Genomic DNA, 19,607 nt, shown 5'->3' with positions numbered 1-19,607 from the left:
TGGGATTGTAAAGTAGGCGTAGCATCTATTCAAAATAACCAGTTTTACAACGTCATCCATGTAATAAAAAAGAACATTAGTGTTATAGTTTAAATTTACACTCATCTATTTACAGGAAACTTGTGCACGGCAACCCTGGAGGATGTGGCTGATCTTTACAGACGAGTTTAAAAAAATATTCCAAACTTGTGTTGTGGATGGAAACACGATGGCACATCGGGAACACCACTGCTCATGCACCGCGCTATCCAGTCAAGTCTGTTTAACGCTGCAAGACTTTTACAGTCAAAGTCTGGAGGAGAGGACAGCAGTTACACTTTACCCCGCAAGAACCAACCATGGCAGCCGTTTAGAGTAAAACCACAGAGCGTCCAGATGAATGAAAGTTTTCCTGCTTAGCTTTTTTCTTTACAAGAGCACGGATTAAGTCGAGAGGAAGGAGCGCCTCGGTGTAATGATGGGATCAGACAGGCAACAGGGTGGTGAGCATGTCGGCAACGGGCGTGTGTGTGTGTGTGTGTGTGTGTGTCTGTGTGTGTGTGTGTGTGTGTGTGTGTGTGTGTGTGTGTGTGTGTTGCTACTGGTGTTGACTTTGTAGCTAACTGATTGAATAACGGAAGGCTCAGGCTGCTGTGTTGAACATGAAGAGGTGCTCTCTGCTTCATGAAATGCAACGCTGGAATGGTGCCGGGAAGCAGCTGGTGCTGTGGTGGACATGATGGATCTCAGTTGCTGAGCAGCAGTTCTGTCGCCGTTTCCACATCCCAGGATTTCGAAGACAAGGCTGCTATTACTGCATTCTGAAAAGGAGAGAATTCTCTGTCATTCGTTCAGTTTGATGCTTACGTTCTTAAATAACATCTCAATAGAGTTAGATTCCTAAAACAAGCTGTTAAATATGGCTTCCAACTACGGATGTCAAAATTAGGAAAATATAACACCTTTTACTCTTTTGAATAATGATTTGACAATGAAAATTAGGAGTTCTACAGATTTATGTCAATCTCTACACATGTACAGGTCCACTACACATTTATGGGTCAAATGTACTGTTTCCTAAAGATCCAGATGACAACGTTGTTTACTCCAAACACGAAGGTGTGGAACACTGAAAGACAATTTTTAAAGTCTCATTTCTGATTCTAATTGGTTATCCTCAGTTTTTCATGCAGGCTGAACATGAAAATAGTCTCCTACACCTATCTCCTTCATTCGCTTCTAATAGAAAACAGTGAATTTGTGGGATTCAGTCACACTGTCACTTAACATTCATGGACTCACCCATTTTGAATCGCAAAGGGGAATGCTGTTGTTGGTTTAGCGTCTGGGAATTAGCAGAGAACATCTTTGGTATGTTCTTACTGTGTCTAGTCTCTTAATTCCATTTTTGGTTCTTTTTAAAACAGGAAAGGTTTCTCTACCTTGCTGTCCGTTTATCCGTGGGCAGCAGAGGACGTTGTCGCCCTCTGCTAGCCGCTCTCCCCTCTCCGATGATGCAGTCCCATGCACGATCCAACGAGTAAACTCCATCGTCTCTGTTCATGGTCCCACATCCACGTCTCCTTATCTCTATAGCTTCTTTTATCCATCTTTTGTATTTCTGTCGTTCGGTGTTTATGATCCTTGTGTTGTCCCAGTCCATTATATGGTTTTCTCTTGTGCAGTGATCTGTTACGGCTGACTTCTTTATTGTACTTTCTGCTTCTTGTTTTGCTGCTCTTGTGTGTTTTCCACTTGTTTCTGTCTCACACTCCTTTCTGTGTTCTATTGGTCGTGTGTTGAGTTGGCGTCCGGTTTCTCCTATGTATGTTTTATTGCAGAGTTTAAATGGGATTTCGTAAACAACTCCACATTTAACTCCAGCTGGTTTCTTGTCTTTTGGGTGTACTAGTCTGTTTCTAACTGTTGTGTATGGTTTTGTTTGTGTGTTTATGTTGTGTTTTTTCATTGTTGCTCTTATTTTTTCCGTTATGCCTCTGATGTATGGTAGGGTTATCACTGGTTTTGGTTCTTGTCTTTCTGGGTTTCTGGTTCTTTGGTTGTTCTTTTCTTTCTGTTGTGGTTTGTTGTTTTCCTTCGTTTATTGCCATGTCGGTACCCGACACCAACTCAACACACGAACATAGAAAGGAGCGAGAGAGAGAAACAAGTGGAAAACACACAAGAGCAGCAAAACAAGAAGCAGAAAGCACAATAAAAAAGTCAGCCGTAACAGATCACTGCACAAGAGAAAACCATGTAATGGACTGGGACAACACACGGATCATAAACACCGAACAACAGAAATACAAAAGATGGATAAAAGAAGCTATAGAGATAAGGAGACGTAGATGTGGGACCATGAACAGAGACGATGGAGTTTACTCGTTGGATCGTGCATGGGACTGCATCATCGGAGAGGGGAGAGCAGGCAGCAGAGGGCGACAACGTCCTCTGCTGCCCGCGGATAAACGGAGTAGGAAGTGACGCCACCATCAGCGTCAGCTCTGAGGAAGTTTTGCAGTCGGCAAATGTATTATTCCTACTAGAGACTACTGCAAATGTATTGAATAAACGAGTGTTCCACACCTTTAAGTTTCACAGTGGTTCAACCAAAACTGAACAGTGGTTCTAACCTTATCAAAGCCCATGGCACAGAGTTTGTCTATTTTTCGTGTGTAGTCGGGACTGGAGACAGCAGCGCCTCCATAGACGTGCGACCACAGCCGTGCTGTCTGTTTGAACATCTCTGGATTTTGTTTGTACTGGAAATTCAAACCAGAAAACACTGACTGCAACATTATACCTTACAAAAACAACAATTATTATTGATATTATTTTGAACCATAATTTTGAACCATAATTACCAAAAGGGTAAATCTACCCAAAATTAAACATTAACCCTGGAAGTCGGGCCCACCTGATTTGCTACTACTGCATCCTGTGGATCATCTGGTTCTGCTGCAGCAAGAAGGGCCTGTAGAGACAGCAGCACCGTCCTGAGGGTCATCGCAGCTGCCCTGGGTGAGACAGGTGAGATGTCGGAGTAGATACACAAGACAGTTGACCACTGAAGCCCAGAGATCACCAAGCTTTCACCCTCCACACTCACCACTGGTCCTTTAAAATGTCCAGACATATTGCTCCGGTCACTGAACTGATGTTAGGATGCCAGATCTTGGTAATAAAACGCACCTGAAGCAAGTGAGCAAGAAAAGATTATTTAGCATATATGTTTTAAAAGAAACAGAAAACCAGTCATTTTCATCAGCATGACATACGTAACATCTTACACTTCATTTACATCTGTACCTACAATAATGTTAAATGTTCTGTTGTCACACTTGTTTTTCCTGCTGAGCCGCTGCAAACGGATAACTACCTCATTAGATCTCATATGTGAACAATAAAAACATTCTCAGATCAGTACTCATGGATGCAAACTGAGGACATTCAGGAAGCTACAACAGATATGAGTAGTTATTTATAAAGTTTAAACACAAAACAGCCAAAATGGATTCCCTAAACACATTTTTGTCACTGAATGGCTCCAACTTAGGTAGTTGCATCACCGCTGATTCAAAGGTGAGTGACCAGAAAATGTCTCCCAACTCAGCATTTCAAGAATTTGCTTCCACTAGTCATCTGATGTTTGATTCAAACAAGTAATAAGGGCATAAGACAGACTCACTATTGCAGAGGGACATTTACCTTTGGTGGGTTAAAAGGGTATGTTTCTGGGATTTTTATTTCAAGTTGATATCTGCCACCTTGGAGAGAGACCACACAAAAAGAAACGTTGAGAGTAAATGAATGAAATGATCTGAGTGTTGTGTAGGAGAGAGATGGTACCTTCGTACGGCGTGTCTGGAGGTCCTGCTATCTCCCCCCTCAGCTCTGTGAAGTTCTCATCCACTAAATCAACTTTAATCTGGTTTTTACTTGTCTGAGGATTGGGACAAAAACAGGGACACCAAAAGCATTTTTTACCATCCCTAGTTCCCATTTACATGTGAAAGGTGGTTAAATGCGGAAACTGTAATGTTCGTTTGATTGGTCCATTTATAGCAGTTACAGTAAAACCAGGACGTCTACATTAGCAAAGCAGACCACTAGCTGCTAGAGCACAGCGAGACACCGTTGTCTACAGATGATCTAAAACACACCTTAAAAGGCAAAATAAAGACGGTTTATAAAGAACCGGGAACAATAATTTCAAACAGATTAGGTTTATCGACGTTTACGTTTCAACACAACATGCTAATGCTAACTAGATGAGATGTCATAACACCGTTTCCCCAGCTAGTCAAAAGCTGCTGCGTAGAAATGACAATATTAGTGAATACAGAAAGAACAATGGTGGCTACTTTTCATACGAGGCTTGTTACATTTTTCTAAAAAAGTATGTGGTGTTGTTGTTGGTCACATTGGGCCTGTCGGGTGATAGAGCTCAATCCCCGGTGTTTCCTGAACACACACCCCTGGCACAGCAGGAGAGCTCCGGGCATTTGTGAGGCTAAAGCTAGCTAAAGTTCTGACTGCTAGGGCCTGACCTGCTGCTGCATTACAGACTTCAGGTTATTTTGTTTCCCATAATTGTTGCTGTCACAGTAAGAGTTTATCACGATCTAAACCAAATACAACCCAGATAGTGTAAGAACAAACTGTGGTAGAGACTCACCTCTTCGCTCTTGAGAACTTCTTTAAACTCTCGCTTAATCCTTTGGACTGCGATGTTAGCCATGGCTGAGTGTGTCTGTGGAGCTAGTGCTGCCTCTGAGGTAGGTAGACCCGGTGTTCTGAGAAAACGTCCTACTTTGGCAAAACGTCCTACCTGTGGGCTAATTTTACGGTCTGGGCTCCACTCACGGTGGCGCGCGCGCGTGTATGTGTTTGAACACAGCAACAGGTGAATTAACCTAAAAAATTACATTTTAAATAAAATTTGGAATAACATTTTAAATAACTGAAATGTACTGTTCTGAAATATTTGTGTTTGTAAAATCAAGTTAAATGTTTTGGATACATGCTGCTTTTTAATGAAAATGAATAAAGGAGCTATGCAACACATCACCACAGGCTAAACTCTCCCAGAGTTGTCACAAGGACCAATTTGGTGTGCCACCCCAAAAAACTGTTTGGCCCCATCTGGCCACCCCTATCAAAATTTTCTGGAGGTGCCCCTGGCTTCAGTGCAGTCCATTACACACTGGGAGAGTCTTGGCCATGAAACAGCTTCCTCTCTTAACTCGCGAGATCACAAAATCCCTCAAGACTTCAAAAGTCATGTTTTTTTAAATGCAATCTGCTATTAAACAAAAGAGAAGGAAATCGTGTTTTGCTGTTTGATGTCATATTTGATTATCCTCTCCACTGCCAGGATTAAAGCCCTGGAAAAAACACGGCTACCATTCTAGAACGATGCATGGAGCCGCAAAAACTCTGTGCAGCCCGGTATCAAATGACCCAAGGACCAGTACCGGTCCATGGCCCGGAGATTGGGGACCTCTGATCTAAAAGAACAATCATGGGGTGACTAAGTTATAGAAAGTTAAAGCTGTTGATTTATCTTCTGTAGGCTTTCATTTAGTGAGCAGCTGTGATTAGCAGCAACACCTACAGATGATCAGACCTGCTGCATCAGTGCCACGACCTGGTGAAACAGCTAACTAGGATGAGCATCGGTCAGAATTACTGCCTAAAAGTAACTTCAGGGTAGTTTCATTTTGCGTTTCATGGCGATGACGTAGATGTTTCAAAAACCAAAACTGTTGGGACCCTTTTCTTTAAATGATTCTAAGAAGTTAACTTTAATGACCTGCTGCACACCTGAAGTGTTAATAGATTCATAGTAGATGTCTGGAGAAATGTCCAGTCTCCCTAATGAATGATGAAACAACTATCTATTAGGTGTTTTATCACCGTGTGTGTGTGTGTGTGTGTGTGTGTGTGTGTGTGTGTGTGTGTGTGTGTGTGTAGCGAGTTAAACTTATCATGTTTTAGGGACAACAGAACGTTTTATGAAGTTTAGAGGTGAAGAGTGAAGCTGTTTACACACACAACCACAGAAGTTCTGCTGTGAAAAGTAGTTTTACATTCAGGGATTTACACAGCTGACACGTTTTATTTAAGTAAAAAGTTTGTGTGAAGAATATAATTTTTATCTTCTCATGTGGATAAATGTAAAACTGTGTTTATTGCCTTTTTGTCACCTGTGCTCTGATTTTCTCTGTAGGACTGCAGGTGTCCAGGGTCAGGACAGTCTTTACCTGTTGGTCCTCCTGGGAGAGAGGCCTTCTACTGTAATCATGTTAATGTTATTTAGCTGTTTGATATTTGAACACGTTTATTAAAACAAATACTAACTGATAACTCTTTCTGGTCATTGATTTTATCACCAATTTTATTAATTACAGATGCTTTTGAACATGTTACATGAACAGAAAATGAAAAGATGGTAAGGAGACAAGATTATTTATAATAGGTTACACTTATTTACAGATCAAAACCAGTATGGACCAGTTTTGTACGGTTAAAGCAGGATTAACCTGAGTGACTCTTCCTGGATCATTTATTTAAACTGAGTGAGCAGGAAGTCTTTAACAGTGCAGCTGGATCTGCTGCAGGAGAATCCAGACGTGGATGGAGGGCTGGAGCAGACCCGTGGCTGGACGTTTCTGGCCAGAGGAACATCATACAGGACGGTCTGCAGAGAGAGCTTTGGGACGCTTCCTCTCACTGTCCACTCCATCGTCCATCTACAGGACCTGCTGGGCTGGCTCAGACGACGGCTGTTACATCTCTAAGATGTATTCAGAAATATGAAATGAGGAGATGGTTTATGGATCCACTGGTATAACAATTGTGACTCTTCAGCAAATTAAACCACAGTGTTGTTTTTAATAAAGGTTCCTACATAAATGACTTGCCTGTTAACAGTAGTGGTGGTCTGCTGGGACCTCCTCCAGGACAGAGCGCCACTGACCTCCTCCACACACATCTTCCTCAGGCCCATCCTCCAGGCCTAAAACTTCACCAGCACAGATGCAGATGTGCAGCACGGTGCATGCTGAATGCCTGTAATAGATTAAAAGAGTTTTTTTTTTGAAAAATGTAAAACAAAACATATAACCTGCAGTACACTGGTTCTGTTCAGTTTAAAGAAAAGCAGCAGGGAATAGTTAAAAACTACAGAGAATTTACATTTTAACACAGATCTAATCATTAGGCTTAAGTTGAATAAACAAATGCACATTGAAAACACTATTTTATTAATAAGCCTGTTTTTAAAGCATTTTACCCCCATTTGATGCAAAATAAGAAGTTCTAAGGTCCAATTTACATTAGAAAACATCCGACTGCATTTAACATTTCTAATGGATTTGGTTTATATTAATTACCTCTGTACACTGTGTTGTGTATGTTTAACAAGTTCATTCTGTAGCTTAAAACATACACGAAACGATCTAAAGTTAACATGTAAGTCCTGAAGACTTTTAGAATAAAAAAAAATTACTTTACCGGAAAACGTTTGTGAACAAACGCTGCTGATGGACGTGAAGCTGCTGTAGCTCCTTAATATTCCTGCTCGATTTTCGCTAGCTTTAGCATTTTTCCTTTTGCGCGTAGCTGCCGCCACGGCTGAGACGGGACCTACAGGCCACCGTAGAGGTGAAGGCCGCAGCGCTGCCCGACGAGCGGTGGCGCCGCCATCTTGGATTGGTCAAGACCCCGCGGTTCGACAGTGAAACATCTTGGCAGCGTTTACTCTTTGACGCTTACAGTGCTCCGCGACCTGCCGACGTGGCGGGGCGGAAGACGCTGTGCTGGCTGGTACTGAACGGGTGAGCTGTGCTCTTTCTGGAAAACAAAATCATCTGAGGTTTACAACTTTCCGTGTTCGTTTAAACTACAGCGCTAAAAAGCTGCAACTAAACAAACTAAAATAATGTAGTGACTTAAGTAAAGTACTGGAAATGCGATGGCGTAACTTGTCATGAGGAATTCTTGATTTATTGGCTTATAGACACAAAATAACAATGGTGTTTTCTGTTGGTCTCTAAGTTTTCACTCCTTTGTTCTGCTGCTATTATAGTGTTTCTGAACGGGATTAAAATGAAGCAGATTTATTTTAAAAAGACATCTGTAGAAAATTATTTATGGAAAAGTTTACTGCTCTATACCGATTGGATTTTTTTTAAATTTGTGCTTGAAGGGAAAATTGTTAATCTGTGTTCACCATCCGAAAAAAATGTGTGTTTATTTAAAAAATAAACTTTAAAATAATGAAATTCAACTCTACACATTTATATAGTATATTTTTCATAGCATGTTGTGCATACACACAATTTAAGATAAGGCTTTACTGATTTTGTCTTTTGACATTTAGTTAAATAACTTATTCCTGCCTGTAAACAAACAAAACTAACTCAAATCAAAGAGGGTGACATTATGTCTTATGAATGTATTTGCAGAAAGTGACCACAAGGTGGCGACATTGTTTATCCATTTTAATCAGTGTTTCCTTTTATATTTTAGACACAAAAGGGTTCTGTAGGATGATCGTCTCAGGGCAGGATGTTTTTATTTAGGTTGTTCTGCAAACAATACAATGATTAAAATGTAATGAGTTCTTTACATCCCCTCTCAAACATTTAGCTCACAGTATGGTTAAGTTTTATTTTAACCACCATGGTAATGTGAGAAAAGTTGCTAACTGTTTTTATGCACATGAATTGATCTGCATTTTTGATGGTATTTAATCTGGGCTGAAGGACTGGCTGTGTTTTCCAGTTCACTTATTTAGTCTAAAGGAGAATATATTACTTGTTTTTGCTTCTCAAGGGATTTAAATGTCCTGCTTTGGGACATTGAGAAAGATCCGTTATAGCTCATGCGTTGCTTAGCGGGTCCATCCTGTTTCAGATCACCATGTCCCAGGCTTCCCGCTCTGATGCAGAGCCCTGCACTGACAGCAGGACTCCATCTGATCTGGGTCTCTGTCAGGATGTCCCAGTGTCCTCTGAGCACCCGTCCCCTTCACCAAAGCCTCCTCTCATCCCCACGATTGTTGAACTTCAGTTGTCCGCTGAGCAGACAGCAGAAGAGGATACGAGCGCCAAACCTGACCCATCAGAGGATCGGCCGCAGCCCCCTGCTGAAAATCAGCTGACTGAATGTGACCAACCAGTGAGCCTGGAGCCAGAGGCCGACGGGTCAAAAGAGGAGGTGAATGTTTGCTTTTTGTTAGTGTTTCTTAAGTCGGTGACCTCTAGCCCCTCAGGTAAAATATTTTTTTAAATCAGTGTTTTAAGGGCAAAGATTTAAAATTCATACACAATTTTCTGTAAGACCTGGTTTATCTACAACTGACACACCCACAATATTCCCTCTGTGCATCCGTTGATTACTGACCTGGGGATCTAGCTGCACACTAACACATCAGACTGCTCTCATACCAAACGCTGAGCTCAGATCAGCTGTTTATTCATCTCTTTTGCTGGATCAATAAAGTTAATAAAGCCAGTGAATCCTATTGGATTGGGGTGTTTGCTCATTATGACTTTAACTGACTAATGTTCACTCAGGAGGAGAAGAAGAGAACCCGCTGTGTTCTCTTAGCCTCCAGACTTCCACTTGGACATTACTGATGTCTAAACGAGGGAAGTCTGAAAGCTTTTGTTCATTCAGACAGTGTTTTTGATCAAAAATGTTCTATTTTTACTATTTATAAACTAAACAAGTGTCTCTCAATAAAAACCTGTTAGCATCTCTGCATTATAAACATAGTAAGTGACTTATTTAAATGTCCCTGTGTGGACAGATGTCTCTCCAGCAGAAAAGCTGGGGAGGTTGGAGTTCATGGGGGAAATCTCTCCTGAGCAGTGCCACCTCCACCGTTGGTACGACTCCTATTTTAACTTGTAATACCTCATTTTATTACTGTCCCCCTCCACACACTCATCCACCATGTCTTTGACTTTCTGCGTGCAGGGCAGAGTCTGACCTCTGTTAAGGTCAAGGCAGGAGAGGCTCTTCGTCTCCACAAGGCCTCGGTAGGTGAGGAGGCTCAGGAGGTGGAGGAGGAGGAGGGCGATGGAGGTGGAGCAGAACAGGAGGATGGGGGAGAAGGTGGCCATGTTGACCTGTCCAACTCAGAGGAGTGTTCAACATCAGGTGCTGCTCCTGCTGCAGCTTCAAGCAGAGGCGTCTTCTCTACAATCACAAATGCAATGCAGAACACTGTGAGCACACACACACACACACACACACACACACACACACACACACACACACACACACACACATTTAGCATGATGGAAGTTCAGAACTAAGCGGTGTGATCTTTCGTGTTGTGCTTTTCCTGCCTCTACAGGGTAAGTCGGTAATCAGTGGAGGTCTGGATGCTTTGGAGTTCATTGGAAAGAAGACCATGACTGTTCTCGCAGAAAGTGACCCTGGGTTTAAAAAGACTAAGACCCTGATGCAGAAAACTGCCTCGCTGAGTCAGGCATGCACAAACCAGTCCATCTACCTCTGAGTGAGAAAACCCAGCGCCAAACGTCTGTGCTCTGTTTCAGATGTTGAAGGAGGCGAAGGAGAAGGAGCGTGCACGTCTGAACAACCAGCCTGTCAGCGCACCCACCGCTCACTACGGGATTCTTTTTGATGACTACCAGGGTTTGTCACACCTGGAGGCCCTGGAGATTCTGTCTAATGAGAGCGAAGCTCAAGTAAAGCAGCAGACACTACCGGTCAGAAAGTGTCTGTTTAGTCATGGTGAACGTAACGCGCTGTGTTCACGCTTAGGTCCAAGCCTTCCTGTCCGCTCTGGCGGAGGAAGAGCAGGATGAGGTGAAGAAGGAGCTGATCTTCATCAGAGACATTTTCATCAAGCAGCAAGAAGAAGAGGAAGGAGAGGCAAACGGAGGACAGACGAAGGATAATGGTGATCTAAGTTCCCAAACACAATGTTCTACCCCTCTATGTGAGTGATCCAGAGCAGCCAGAGGTAGAGCCGTCCCTGAGCACTGACCCAGGATCAGGTGGTCTTAGGAGGCTTGATAAAAGCAGTCTGACATGATTATAGGTGAACTTTGAACTTCAGCCATTATTGATGCATCATGTGCTACTGGCAGGTTTTAGACTCAGCCGGACAACAAAACATCTCTTCATGAGGTTACGCTTTACTCCAGACAAGCTCTTTTTTTATGTGAATGTTGGTTTAGGGTTCCAGTGATGATCAAATTCTATATTTATATTTATTTTACTCTGCAGACACTTATTTAGCATGCATGCTTTTGGTCTGTGGGAGGAAACCAGAGAACTCTGAGATCCCACGCAGGTTCATAGAGAAAAGCTGCAGCCAGGATTCAAACCTTGCTGCGAAGTAACCATGCTGCCCACTGCACCACCATGCAACAAACTGAAAACTCATTTCATACAAAACATCACATGTGTGATCTGCTACCGCTCACATTATATGAGCTACTAACACCCAGAGTGAGAGCCATTTTTGTGTTCGCCAACGCTGATTAGCTATAGCGGCCATCTTGAAATGGGTTGTGATCCAGTGTCGGTGTTCAGGGACCAGCGTCACACTCACCTTGACGAAAGACACTAGAAACAATCCACAATCAAAACATGCATGTGTGCCGTGCATCTAAACGTAATTGTGATAAATTGTTGAATTAATTTGGCATGAAAAGATCAATCGGGTACCTGCACAGATCCTTTGAATCCATGCATGGAGGGAGTCCAAACGTGGGCGTGTCAGAGCTAGATTTTAATGTGTGAGCTAATCTCTGCTGACTGGTTTGTCTGTTCTTATCAGCTGCTGATGGTGAGGAGTTTGTCAGCGTTCTCACTGAGCTGCTGTTTGAGCTTCATGTTGCTGCAACACCAGACAAACTCAACAAGGTAACACGAGTTTGACCATTTTAGTTAAAACCAGTTTGGATGTGAGGACTCATCATTTCACCAAATATAAAAATTACAGTCATCAATGATGACTCATCCCGAACACACATTCTTGGCCTTGCTGGCATCCTGCTGCAGTTTTAGAGACAATATTAAATAAAGTCATCACCTCTGCAAATCTCCAGCATTATAACATTCCCGTTCATAGAAGTGACATTAGCATCGAATCGTGGACATGCATCTCATCAGCATACATCAGCTCTTAGCATGCAGCGCTGATGGGTGGTAATTATGCATCTCCAGGCTCGAATGAGGGCCCATGAATGGGTGAACAAGGTGGAGCAGCCTGTCACTACGGATACGGTTGTCAGGGAAACGCAGGACAAGCCAGGAGGAGAGGACTCCCCTGGAGAGAGCCAGGAGGAGAAGAAAGATGGAGAGGAGCTGCAGGAGAGGAACGAAGATAAGAAAGCAAAAGAGAGTGACGCCAGATCAGTAGAGGTCATCTCATGATTTAGTTTACCTTCTTCATGCAGCCAGTGTCCTCCTCGGCAGTCTCACTGTGTGTGTTTGGTTTTTGTTGTTTGTCTTTCCCTCTGTAGGTTGTGTACATGTCGTCAGTCGGCAGCCTGGCGGAGGTGACTGCTCGCAGTATCGAGCAGCTCCACAAGGTGGCAGAACTCATCCTCCATGGTCAGGATCTGGAGAAACCAGCGAGGGACCAGGCCCAGATCCTCACCAGGTACATGCACTGGTATTCAAACACACGTCATGAGAAACAGACTTACTTTAAAGACATTCCCACTAAGGAATTTCACCCATGGAAATAACTCTCATTAATGTGATGTCCTGTGGTGGGACGGGAGTAAACCTGTTCTTGTGTACTTTGGGTCTTTGGTGACATTTGTAGAACTTTGGTCTGGGAACATTTCTGTTAAGCTAAAGACGTTGAACTTTTTGGCAGAGTGAGGTTACAGCATGTGTGAATCACGGGGAAAGACTGAACGCTGCAGTACAATAATCCGTGTTTGGTATTCCAGGTTGACGTGTGCCATGTGTGCGGAGGTAGACTGTTTGTGCAAGAGCTTCTCTGATGCTCTCCTTCTTGTTGGGGTGAGTCTGACTCAATACAGTTTGAACTTTTAGTATTTTAAACGTGTCAGTAGAGTAATTTATGATAAATGACCCGCACTTGTAAAGCGCCTTTCAGTGTCAGAGGACTCCAAAGCGCTTTACACTACAGTGTATCATTCATCCTTTCACACACACACACACACACACACACACACACACACACACACACACACACACACACACACACACACACACACACACACACACACACACACACCTGCTACCTACAGTAAAACACGGTGGTGGTTCCATAATGCAGTGGGCTGTGTGGCCAGTGCAGGGACTGGGAATCTTGTTAAAGTTGAGGAATGAATGGATTCCACTCAATATCAGCAGACTCTGGAGACCAATGACCAGGAATCGGTGACAAAGCCGAAGTTCCACCAGGGCTGGATGTTTTACCAAGATGACCCTAAACACTGCTCAACATCCACTAAGGCGTTCATGCAGAGGAACAAGTAGAACATTCTGGAATGGCCATCTCCTTCCCCAGACCTGAATGTTATTGAAAATAACTAGTTCAAACAGTTTAGATGCAGAGGCATCAAAGGCCTTGAGCAATATCTCAAGGAGATTAGTTCTTCATGAGGAGAGAGATGACCTTTAGGTGGAAAACAGTCCCTTCATGACGCTACACTGTGGTGTGAGTTAAAGAGAGCTGTCCATGCTCAGAAGCCATTAAACCTGAATAGTTTTATATCCATTCAGTTAAATCTTACTGAATCCACTGGAGACATCGGTCAGCCCTAATCCACCAGTGTTGCTGGATGTCTTTCAGGCCCAGAGGAAAGCAGAGGAGTTGAATCCATTAGTAGATGGTGTGTTGCAAGAGGTAAGGTGTTTAAGGTTATTTTATAATGATAAAGACTTTTATATTGTTTTAAATGCTAATGGATTCAAATATCCCACTTGGTGAGGAGATTAAGTATGTCCCTTCCTCAAAACTTTGAAATTTGCTCAAATATAAAAATTGGTAACTCCATAATATATTGATAATGACAAGTCATCATCAGCAAGTATATGGTGCAATTAAAAATAGCTTTTTGACTACATTTTAAATATATGTACCGTGATTTCCGGACTATAGAGCGCACCTCAATATAAGCGGCACCGGGCTAAAAGCCGCAGATATCTACTGGATTGAAAACGTAGTTTAACTGGACGTAACTGAACTGATCAGTATCAGACAAAACAGAAAAGTTATTGATTAGTTTATTCATCGTCCTCCTGCGCACTGAAACCACTGAAGCCATCTTCTTCAGTGTCAGAGTAGAACAGCCTCAGAAGAGCTTCGTCACATACCTTTTCTGTGGCGATGTCAGTGTCGCTCTCCGTGTTGCTGTCATCATCCCCGGGTGAAGCTGGGAAAACAAGCAGCGCCGTTTTACTGTGAAAAAAATCCTCCTGGGCACTTTCCGTAGCGCTCCTTTAACCATTCCTTCATTAGACTTTCCAGCATCCATCCTTTCTGGTTGACTAAAGCCACACCTCATTATAAGCCGCATGGTTCAAAGCGTGGGAAAAAGTAGTGGCTTATAGTCTGGAAAATACGGTATATATACACTCAACAAAAATATAAACGCAACACCTTTGTTTCTGCTCTGATTTTTCATGAGATGGACTGAAAGATCTAAAATTCATTCCAGATACACAATATTACCATTTCTCTCAAACTTTGTTCACAAATCAGTCTAAATGTGTGATAGTGAGCACTTCTGCTTTGCTGAGATAATCCATCCCACCTCACAGGTGTGCCACATCAAGATGCTGATCTGACATCATGAGTAGTGCACAGGTGTACCATATACTGCCCACAATAAAAGGCCACCCTGGAATGTGCAGATTTTGCACAGTATCTATCTATCTATCTATCTATATATATATATATATATATATATATATATATATATATATATATATATATATATATAGGTCCTTCTAAAAAAATTGCATATTGTGATAAAGTTCATTATTCTCTGTAATGTACTGATAAACATTAGACTTTCATATATATTAGATTCATTACACACAACTGAAGTAGTTCAAGCCTTTTATTGTTTCTAATATTGATGATTGTGGCATACAGCTCATGAAAACCCAAAATTCCTATCTAAAAAAATTAGCATATTTCATCCGACCAATAAAAGAAAAGTGTTTTTAATACAAAAAAAGTCAGCCTTCAAATAATTATGTTCAGTTATGCACTCGATACTTGGTCGGGAATCCTTTTGCAGAAATGACTGCTTCAATGCGGCGTGGCATGGAGGCAATCAGCCTGTGGCACTGCTGAGGCGTCATGGAGGCCCAGGATGCTTCGATAGCGGCCTTAAGCTCATCCAGAGTGTTGGTTCTTGCGTCTCTCAACTTTCTCTTCACAATATCCCACAGATTCTCTACGGGGTTCAGGTCAGGAGAGTTGGCAGGCCAGTCGAGCACAGTAACACCATGGTCAGTAAACCAGTGGTGTTGGCACTGTGAGCAGGTGCCAGGTCGTGCTGAAAAATGAAATCTTCATCTCCATAAAGCTTTTCAGCAGATGGAAGCATGAAGTGCTCCAAAATCTGATTGCTAGCTGCATTGACCCTGCCCTTGATAAAACACAGTGGACCAACACCAGCAGCTGACATGGCACCCCAGACCATCACTGACTGTGGGTACTTGACACTGGACTTCAGGCATTTTGGCATTTCCCTCTGCCCAGTCTTCCTCCAGACTCTGGCACCTTGATTTCTGAATGACATGCAAAATTTGCTTTCATCCAAAAAAAGGTACTTTGGACCACTGAGCAACAGTCCAGTGCTGCTTCTCCGTAGCCCAGGTCAGGCGCTTCTGCCGCTGTTTCTGGTTAAAAAGTGGCTTGACCTGGAGAATGCGGCACCTGTAGCCCATTTCCTGCACACGCCTGTACACAGTGGCTCTGGATGGTTCTACTCCAGACTCAGTCCACTGCTTCCGCAGGTCCCCCAACGTCTGGAATCAGTCCTTCTCCACAATCTTCCTCAGGGTCCGGTCACCTCTTCTGGTTGTGCAGTGTTTTCTGCCACACTTTTTCCTTCCCACAGACTTCCCACTGAGGTGCCTTGATACAGCACTCTGGGAACAGCCTATTCATTAAGAAATGTCTTTCTGTGTCTTACCCTCTTGCTTGAGGGTGTCAATGATGGCCTTCTGGACAGCAGTCAGGTCGGCAGTCTTACCCATGAATGCGGTTTTGAGTAATGAACCAGGCTGGGAGTTTTTAAAGCCTCAGGAATCTTTTGCAGGTGATTAGAGTTAATTAGTTGATTCAGATGATTAGGTCAATAGCTCGTTTACAGAACCTTTTCATGATATGCTAATTTTTTGAGATAGGAATTTTGGGTTTTCATGAGCTGTACGCCAAAATCATCAATATTAGACACAATAAAAGGCTTGAACTACTTCAGTTGTGTGTAATGAATTTAATATATATGAAAGTCTAATGTTTATCAGTACATTATAGAAAATAATGAACTTTATCACAATATGCAAATTTTTTTAGAAGAACCTGTATATAGGATGGATGGATGGATAGATAGACGGATATCTTTTTTTTTCAAGTGACAAATGAAAGTTGACTATTTTTTATTAAATGCATCACAAAAAGAAGCCGGCTTGAATGATCATTGTTAAATTAACTCATTTGCAAATAAACTGTAAAAACATAAAGGAAAACTACAGTTTGGCTCAGGGTTTGTAATGACGCGATGCATTAACTGGCTAACAACTCAATGGAATGGCGCTTTTGTTTAAATCATCAATCATTATCAAATGATAGAACTGCAGAGTAAAACAAGTTGATATGAATTGTGACGCTGAACGCTCGGGGTTAGTGTGTAGATCATGTGTGTGTTCGCTAGACAGCTAAAATCCACGAGATGTAGAGTCACACCCCCATCAGCAAACACATCTGCTGTCATCAGATGAGGGCAGCGTGACAGTAATCAGAGGCATAGTCCTAGATGATGATGATGATGATGATGATGTATAAAAGTGATGGGCCTTCTGTCTGCAGGGCACCAACAGCACCAACTACATACATAATGCATTTCAGCTGCTGCTGCCAGTCCTGCAGATGTCCCACATCCAGAGCCAACGCTGCCGACCTGCTGAGGAAGCTGCAGCTCCGTTGCAGCACTGACACACTCAGATAATCCACTTGCCTTTACTTACAGCTGTACAGTGAAGTACACACAGTAACTCAGTGCTTTAAGTCACAAAAAGTGCCATGTTAAATATCAGAGGATATCAAGTCTTAACATTAACAAAATAATTGTGTGAATATTAGATAAAATGCAGGTTGTGTCTCTACCCATTTATATTTATCAGTGTTTTTGCCTGTGTGTTTATTTTATTTTTTTGTTTTTGTTTAATGCTGCCACAGTGAATAATCTGTCAGTGGTGTAGCCACCAGTGAACTCTATAGTGTCACTTCATACTCGCTGGCTGTGTATGCTAAGATTATACATTAGTATTGATGATATTAGTTACCTGCTTCTCAAATACACATCAAAGTCAGAACTTGATCATTAAAAGTTCGTGTTTAAACTAGAAGATCAAATCTCACTTTTCCTGCCTGAAGATGAATAAAAAATACCACAGAAAACAAAACTGACTGAAGTTATCAATGCAAGTATGAAAGGGTTTAGAATATTTTATATAAAAAAACTATTTGGACATTACCAGATGTTAGGCAAAGGGACCCCCCCCCCCCCCCCCCCCCCACACACACACACACACCCACACACACTTAAACCTACACATGTACCATGTGTGCCACCACATGTACCATAGAAACTTCCCTTACAGAGTCTTGCTGCTGAAGATAAATCACCAGGAAACAAATGTATGTTAGATATTCCTGTAGAGGTGATGTTCCAGAAGTGCACACACTAGTCACTAGAATGTGACTCTAATGTAGACTGAATTTCTCGTGTCATCACTGACTAGATGTCTAAACAGACAGAGATTAAAAACAAAAATCTGATAGTTTTCACTAAAACATGTCTGCAGGCCAAGAGGTATTTTTATCAGTAGAACAAAAACAAAAATCGTAGTGTGTGTTTTTTCTCCTTGAGTATTTCAACTAAAAAGTTAATAAACTGTCTTTTTCAGTGTTTTAATCTGGTTTGAAATGACATTCTTTTCTGAAAGTACACAGTGAATATTGCTTGTTTGTTTTTGTGTTAAATTATTTGAAGCAAAATTAATTTTGGACTGATTCAAAGCTTCGGCTGCTTTACCAAAAACGTGTCCTGAGAGCCAACTATGTAACTTGACAGTATGTGATTGTTAAAAATGTTTATTGTGCTGCTGCAAATAAAACTATCAGTTTATATGTCGTCAATTATCAAGAGTTGTCTCAAGGCGCTTCTCAAAGTAAACATTCTAACTGAACCTACTTATCAGTGCATGGACTTCAAGTCATTATTCTAGTTAGTTAAAGGTTTTCTATGTAAGGAAACCCAGCAACTTGCATGGAGTCATTTATTTTAAAGCAATCCTCATACTAAGCAAGCACGTAGCAACAGTGGAGAGGAAAACCCCCCTTTGAACAAGAAGAAACCTCAGTACCTGGCTCAGAATGAGCAGCCATCTGCAACAACTGGGTGGAGGTTAGAGAAGGTGGAGCACACACAAAAAAAAAAACAAATGCCCTAAACTATTAGTGTTTGCTATTCGCTCAACATACTATATTTGTAGCAATAGTTTAGATCAGTGGCCCTCAATAGGCGGCCCAGACACCTCCACTTTCTGTAAGGGTGCAAATAAATCTGCAAAAACTACAAAAGTGTACAGACAGTAACAAGTTCAGCTAATTGCTAATTAGTGTGATTTATTTTGTTGAACTACCTAAGATTAGTCGGACCTCCATAGAATTAGAAAGAAAGTATAAGTTCAAATGTTAAAATTATTTTATAATAACCATCCTTTCATTTTCAGCTGCTTATCCAGAGTCTGGTTGCAGGGGCAGCAGCCTAAGCCAAGATGCCCAGACTTCCCTCACCCCAGCTACTTGAGCCAGCTCTTCTGGGGGAATCCTAAGGCGATCCCTGGCCAGCCAAGAGACATAGTCTTTCCAGCTTGTCCTGGGTCTTCCCTTGAGTCTTCTCCCAGTTGGATATGCCTGGTAAACCTAACCAGGGAGGCATCCTGACCAGATCCACTTGAAGCAGGACCCCGTTCCTGACCCCCTTTTTTGATTCAAGACCATGGTCTCATCCCCGCTGCTTCACACTTGGCTGCGAACCGCTGAGTGTGAAGATCATTGTCCGATGAAGCCAAAGGGAACACATCACTATACATTAGTATGAGACCTGATCCTTAGGCCACCAAAAACAGATCCCCTCAACACATTGGCTGCACCTAGAAATCCTGTCCATAAAAGTTATGAACAGAATCAGTGCCAGAGGGCAGCCTTGGCAGAGTCCAACCCTCACCAGAAACAAGCTCCACCGACTGCCGGAAATGTGGACCAGCCTCTGACACTGGTCATACAGAGACCTAACAGCCCGTATCAAAGGGCCTGGTACCCCATACTTTTGGAGTACCCCCCC

General features: G+C 42.3%; 2 protein-coding genes and 1 long non-coding RNA gene across 4 annotated transcripts; 1 reads left to right on the top strand and 2 right to left on the bottom strand.

Annotated features, from left to right (window-relative positions):
• Positions 1-455: 455 nt before the first annotated feature.
• Positions 456-4,847, bottom strand: ube2kb (ubiquitin-conjugating enzyme E2Kb (UBC1 homolog, yeast)). The gene is made up of 7 exons (XM_015954136.3): positions 4,661-4,847; positions 3,832-3,925; positions 3,691-3,749; positions 3,092-3,174; positions 2,900-2,999; positions 2,616-2,744; positions 456-800 (listed from the first exon to the last, which is right to left on the bottom strand). The coding sequence occupies exons 1-7, from the start codon at positions 4,721-4,723 to the stop codon at positions 726-728; spliced, it is 603 nt and encodes a 200-aa protein (XP_015809622.1). The 5' UTR covers positions 4,724-4,847; the 3' UTR covers positions 456-725.
• A 1,795-nt stretch (positions 4,848-6,642) lies between these two features.
• LOC139070819 (uncharacterized) lies at positions 6,643-7,639 on the bottom strand. The gene is made up of 3 exons (XR_011521270.1): positions 7,501-7,639; positions 6,909-7,056; positions 6,643-6,781 (listed from the first exon to the last, which is right to left on the bottom strand). It is a non-coding gene; the product is annotated as an uncharacterized lncRNA (long non-coding RNA).
• A 62-nt stretch (positions 7,640-7,701) lies between these two features.
• Positions 7,702-17,661, top strand: fam114a1 (family with sequence similarity 114 member A1). 2 transcript variants are annotated; one of them, XM_015954139.3, is made up of 13 exons: positions 7,702-7,823; positions 8,905-9,207; positions 9,803-9,881; positions 9,973-10,223; positions 10,355-10,489; positions 10,560-10,712; positions 10,789-10,927; positions 11,813-11,898; positions 12,202-12,399; positions 12,501-12,640; positions 12,939-13,011; positions 13,811-13,864; positions 17,066-17,661. In XM_015954139.3, the coding sequence occupies exons 2-13, from the start codon at positions 8,911-8,913 to the stop codon at positions 17,189-17,191; spliced, it is 1,731 nt and encodes a 576-aa protein (XP_015809625.3). In that variant the 5' UTR covers positions 7,702-7,823; positions 8,905-8,910; the 3' UTR covers positions 17,192-17,661. The 2 variants fall into 2 exon arrangements, with proteins under 2 accessions (XP_015809625.3, XP_015809624.3); XM_015954138.3 differs by having other exon boundaries at positions 10,789-10,966.
• Positions 17,662-19,607: the final 1,946 nt, after the last annotated feature.

Source organism: Nothobranchius furzeri, chromosome 7, assembly GCF_043380555.1.
Source record: "Nothobranchius furzeri strain GRZ-AD chromosome 7, NfurGRZ-RIMD1, whole genome shotgun sequence".
Taxonomy (NCBI): Eukaryota; Metazoa; Chordata; class Actinopteri; order Cyprinodontiformes; family Nothobranchiidae; genus Nothobranchius; species Nothobranchius furzeri.
Note: the sequence above shows the minus strand (reverse complement) of the source record. Positions and strands in the feature narration are given on the sequence as shown.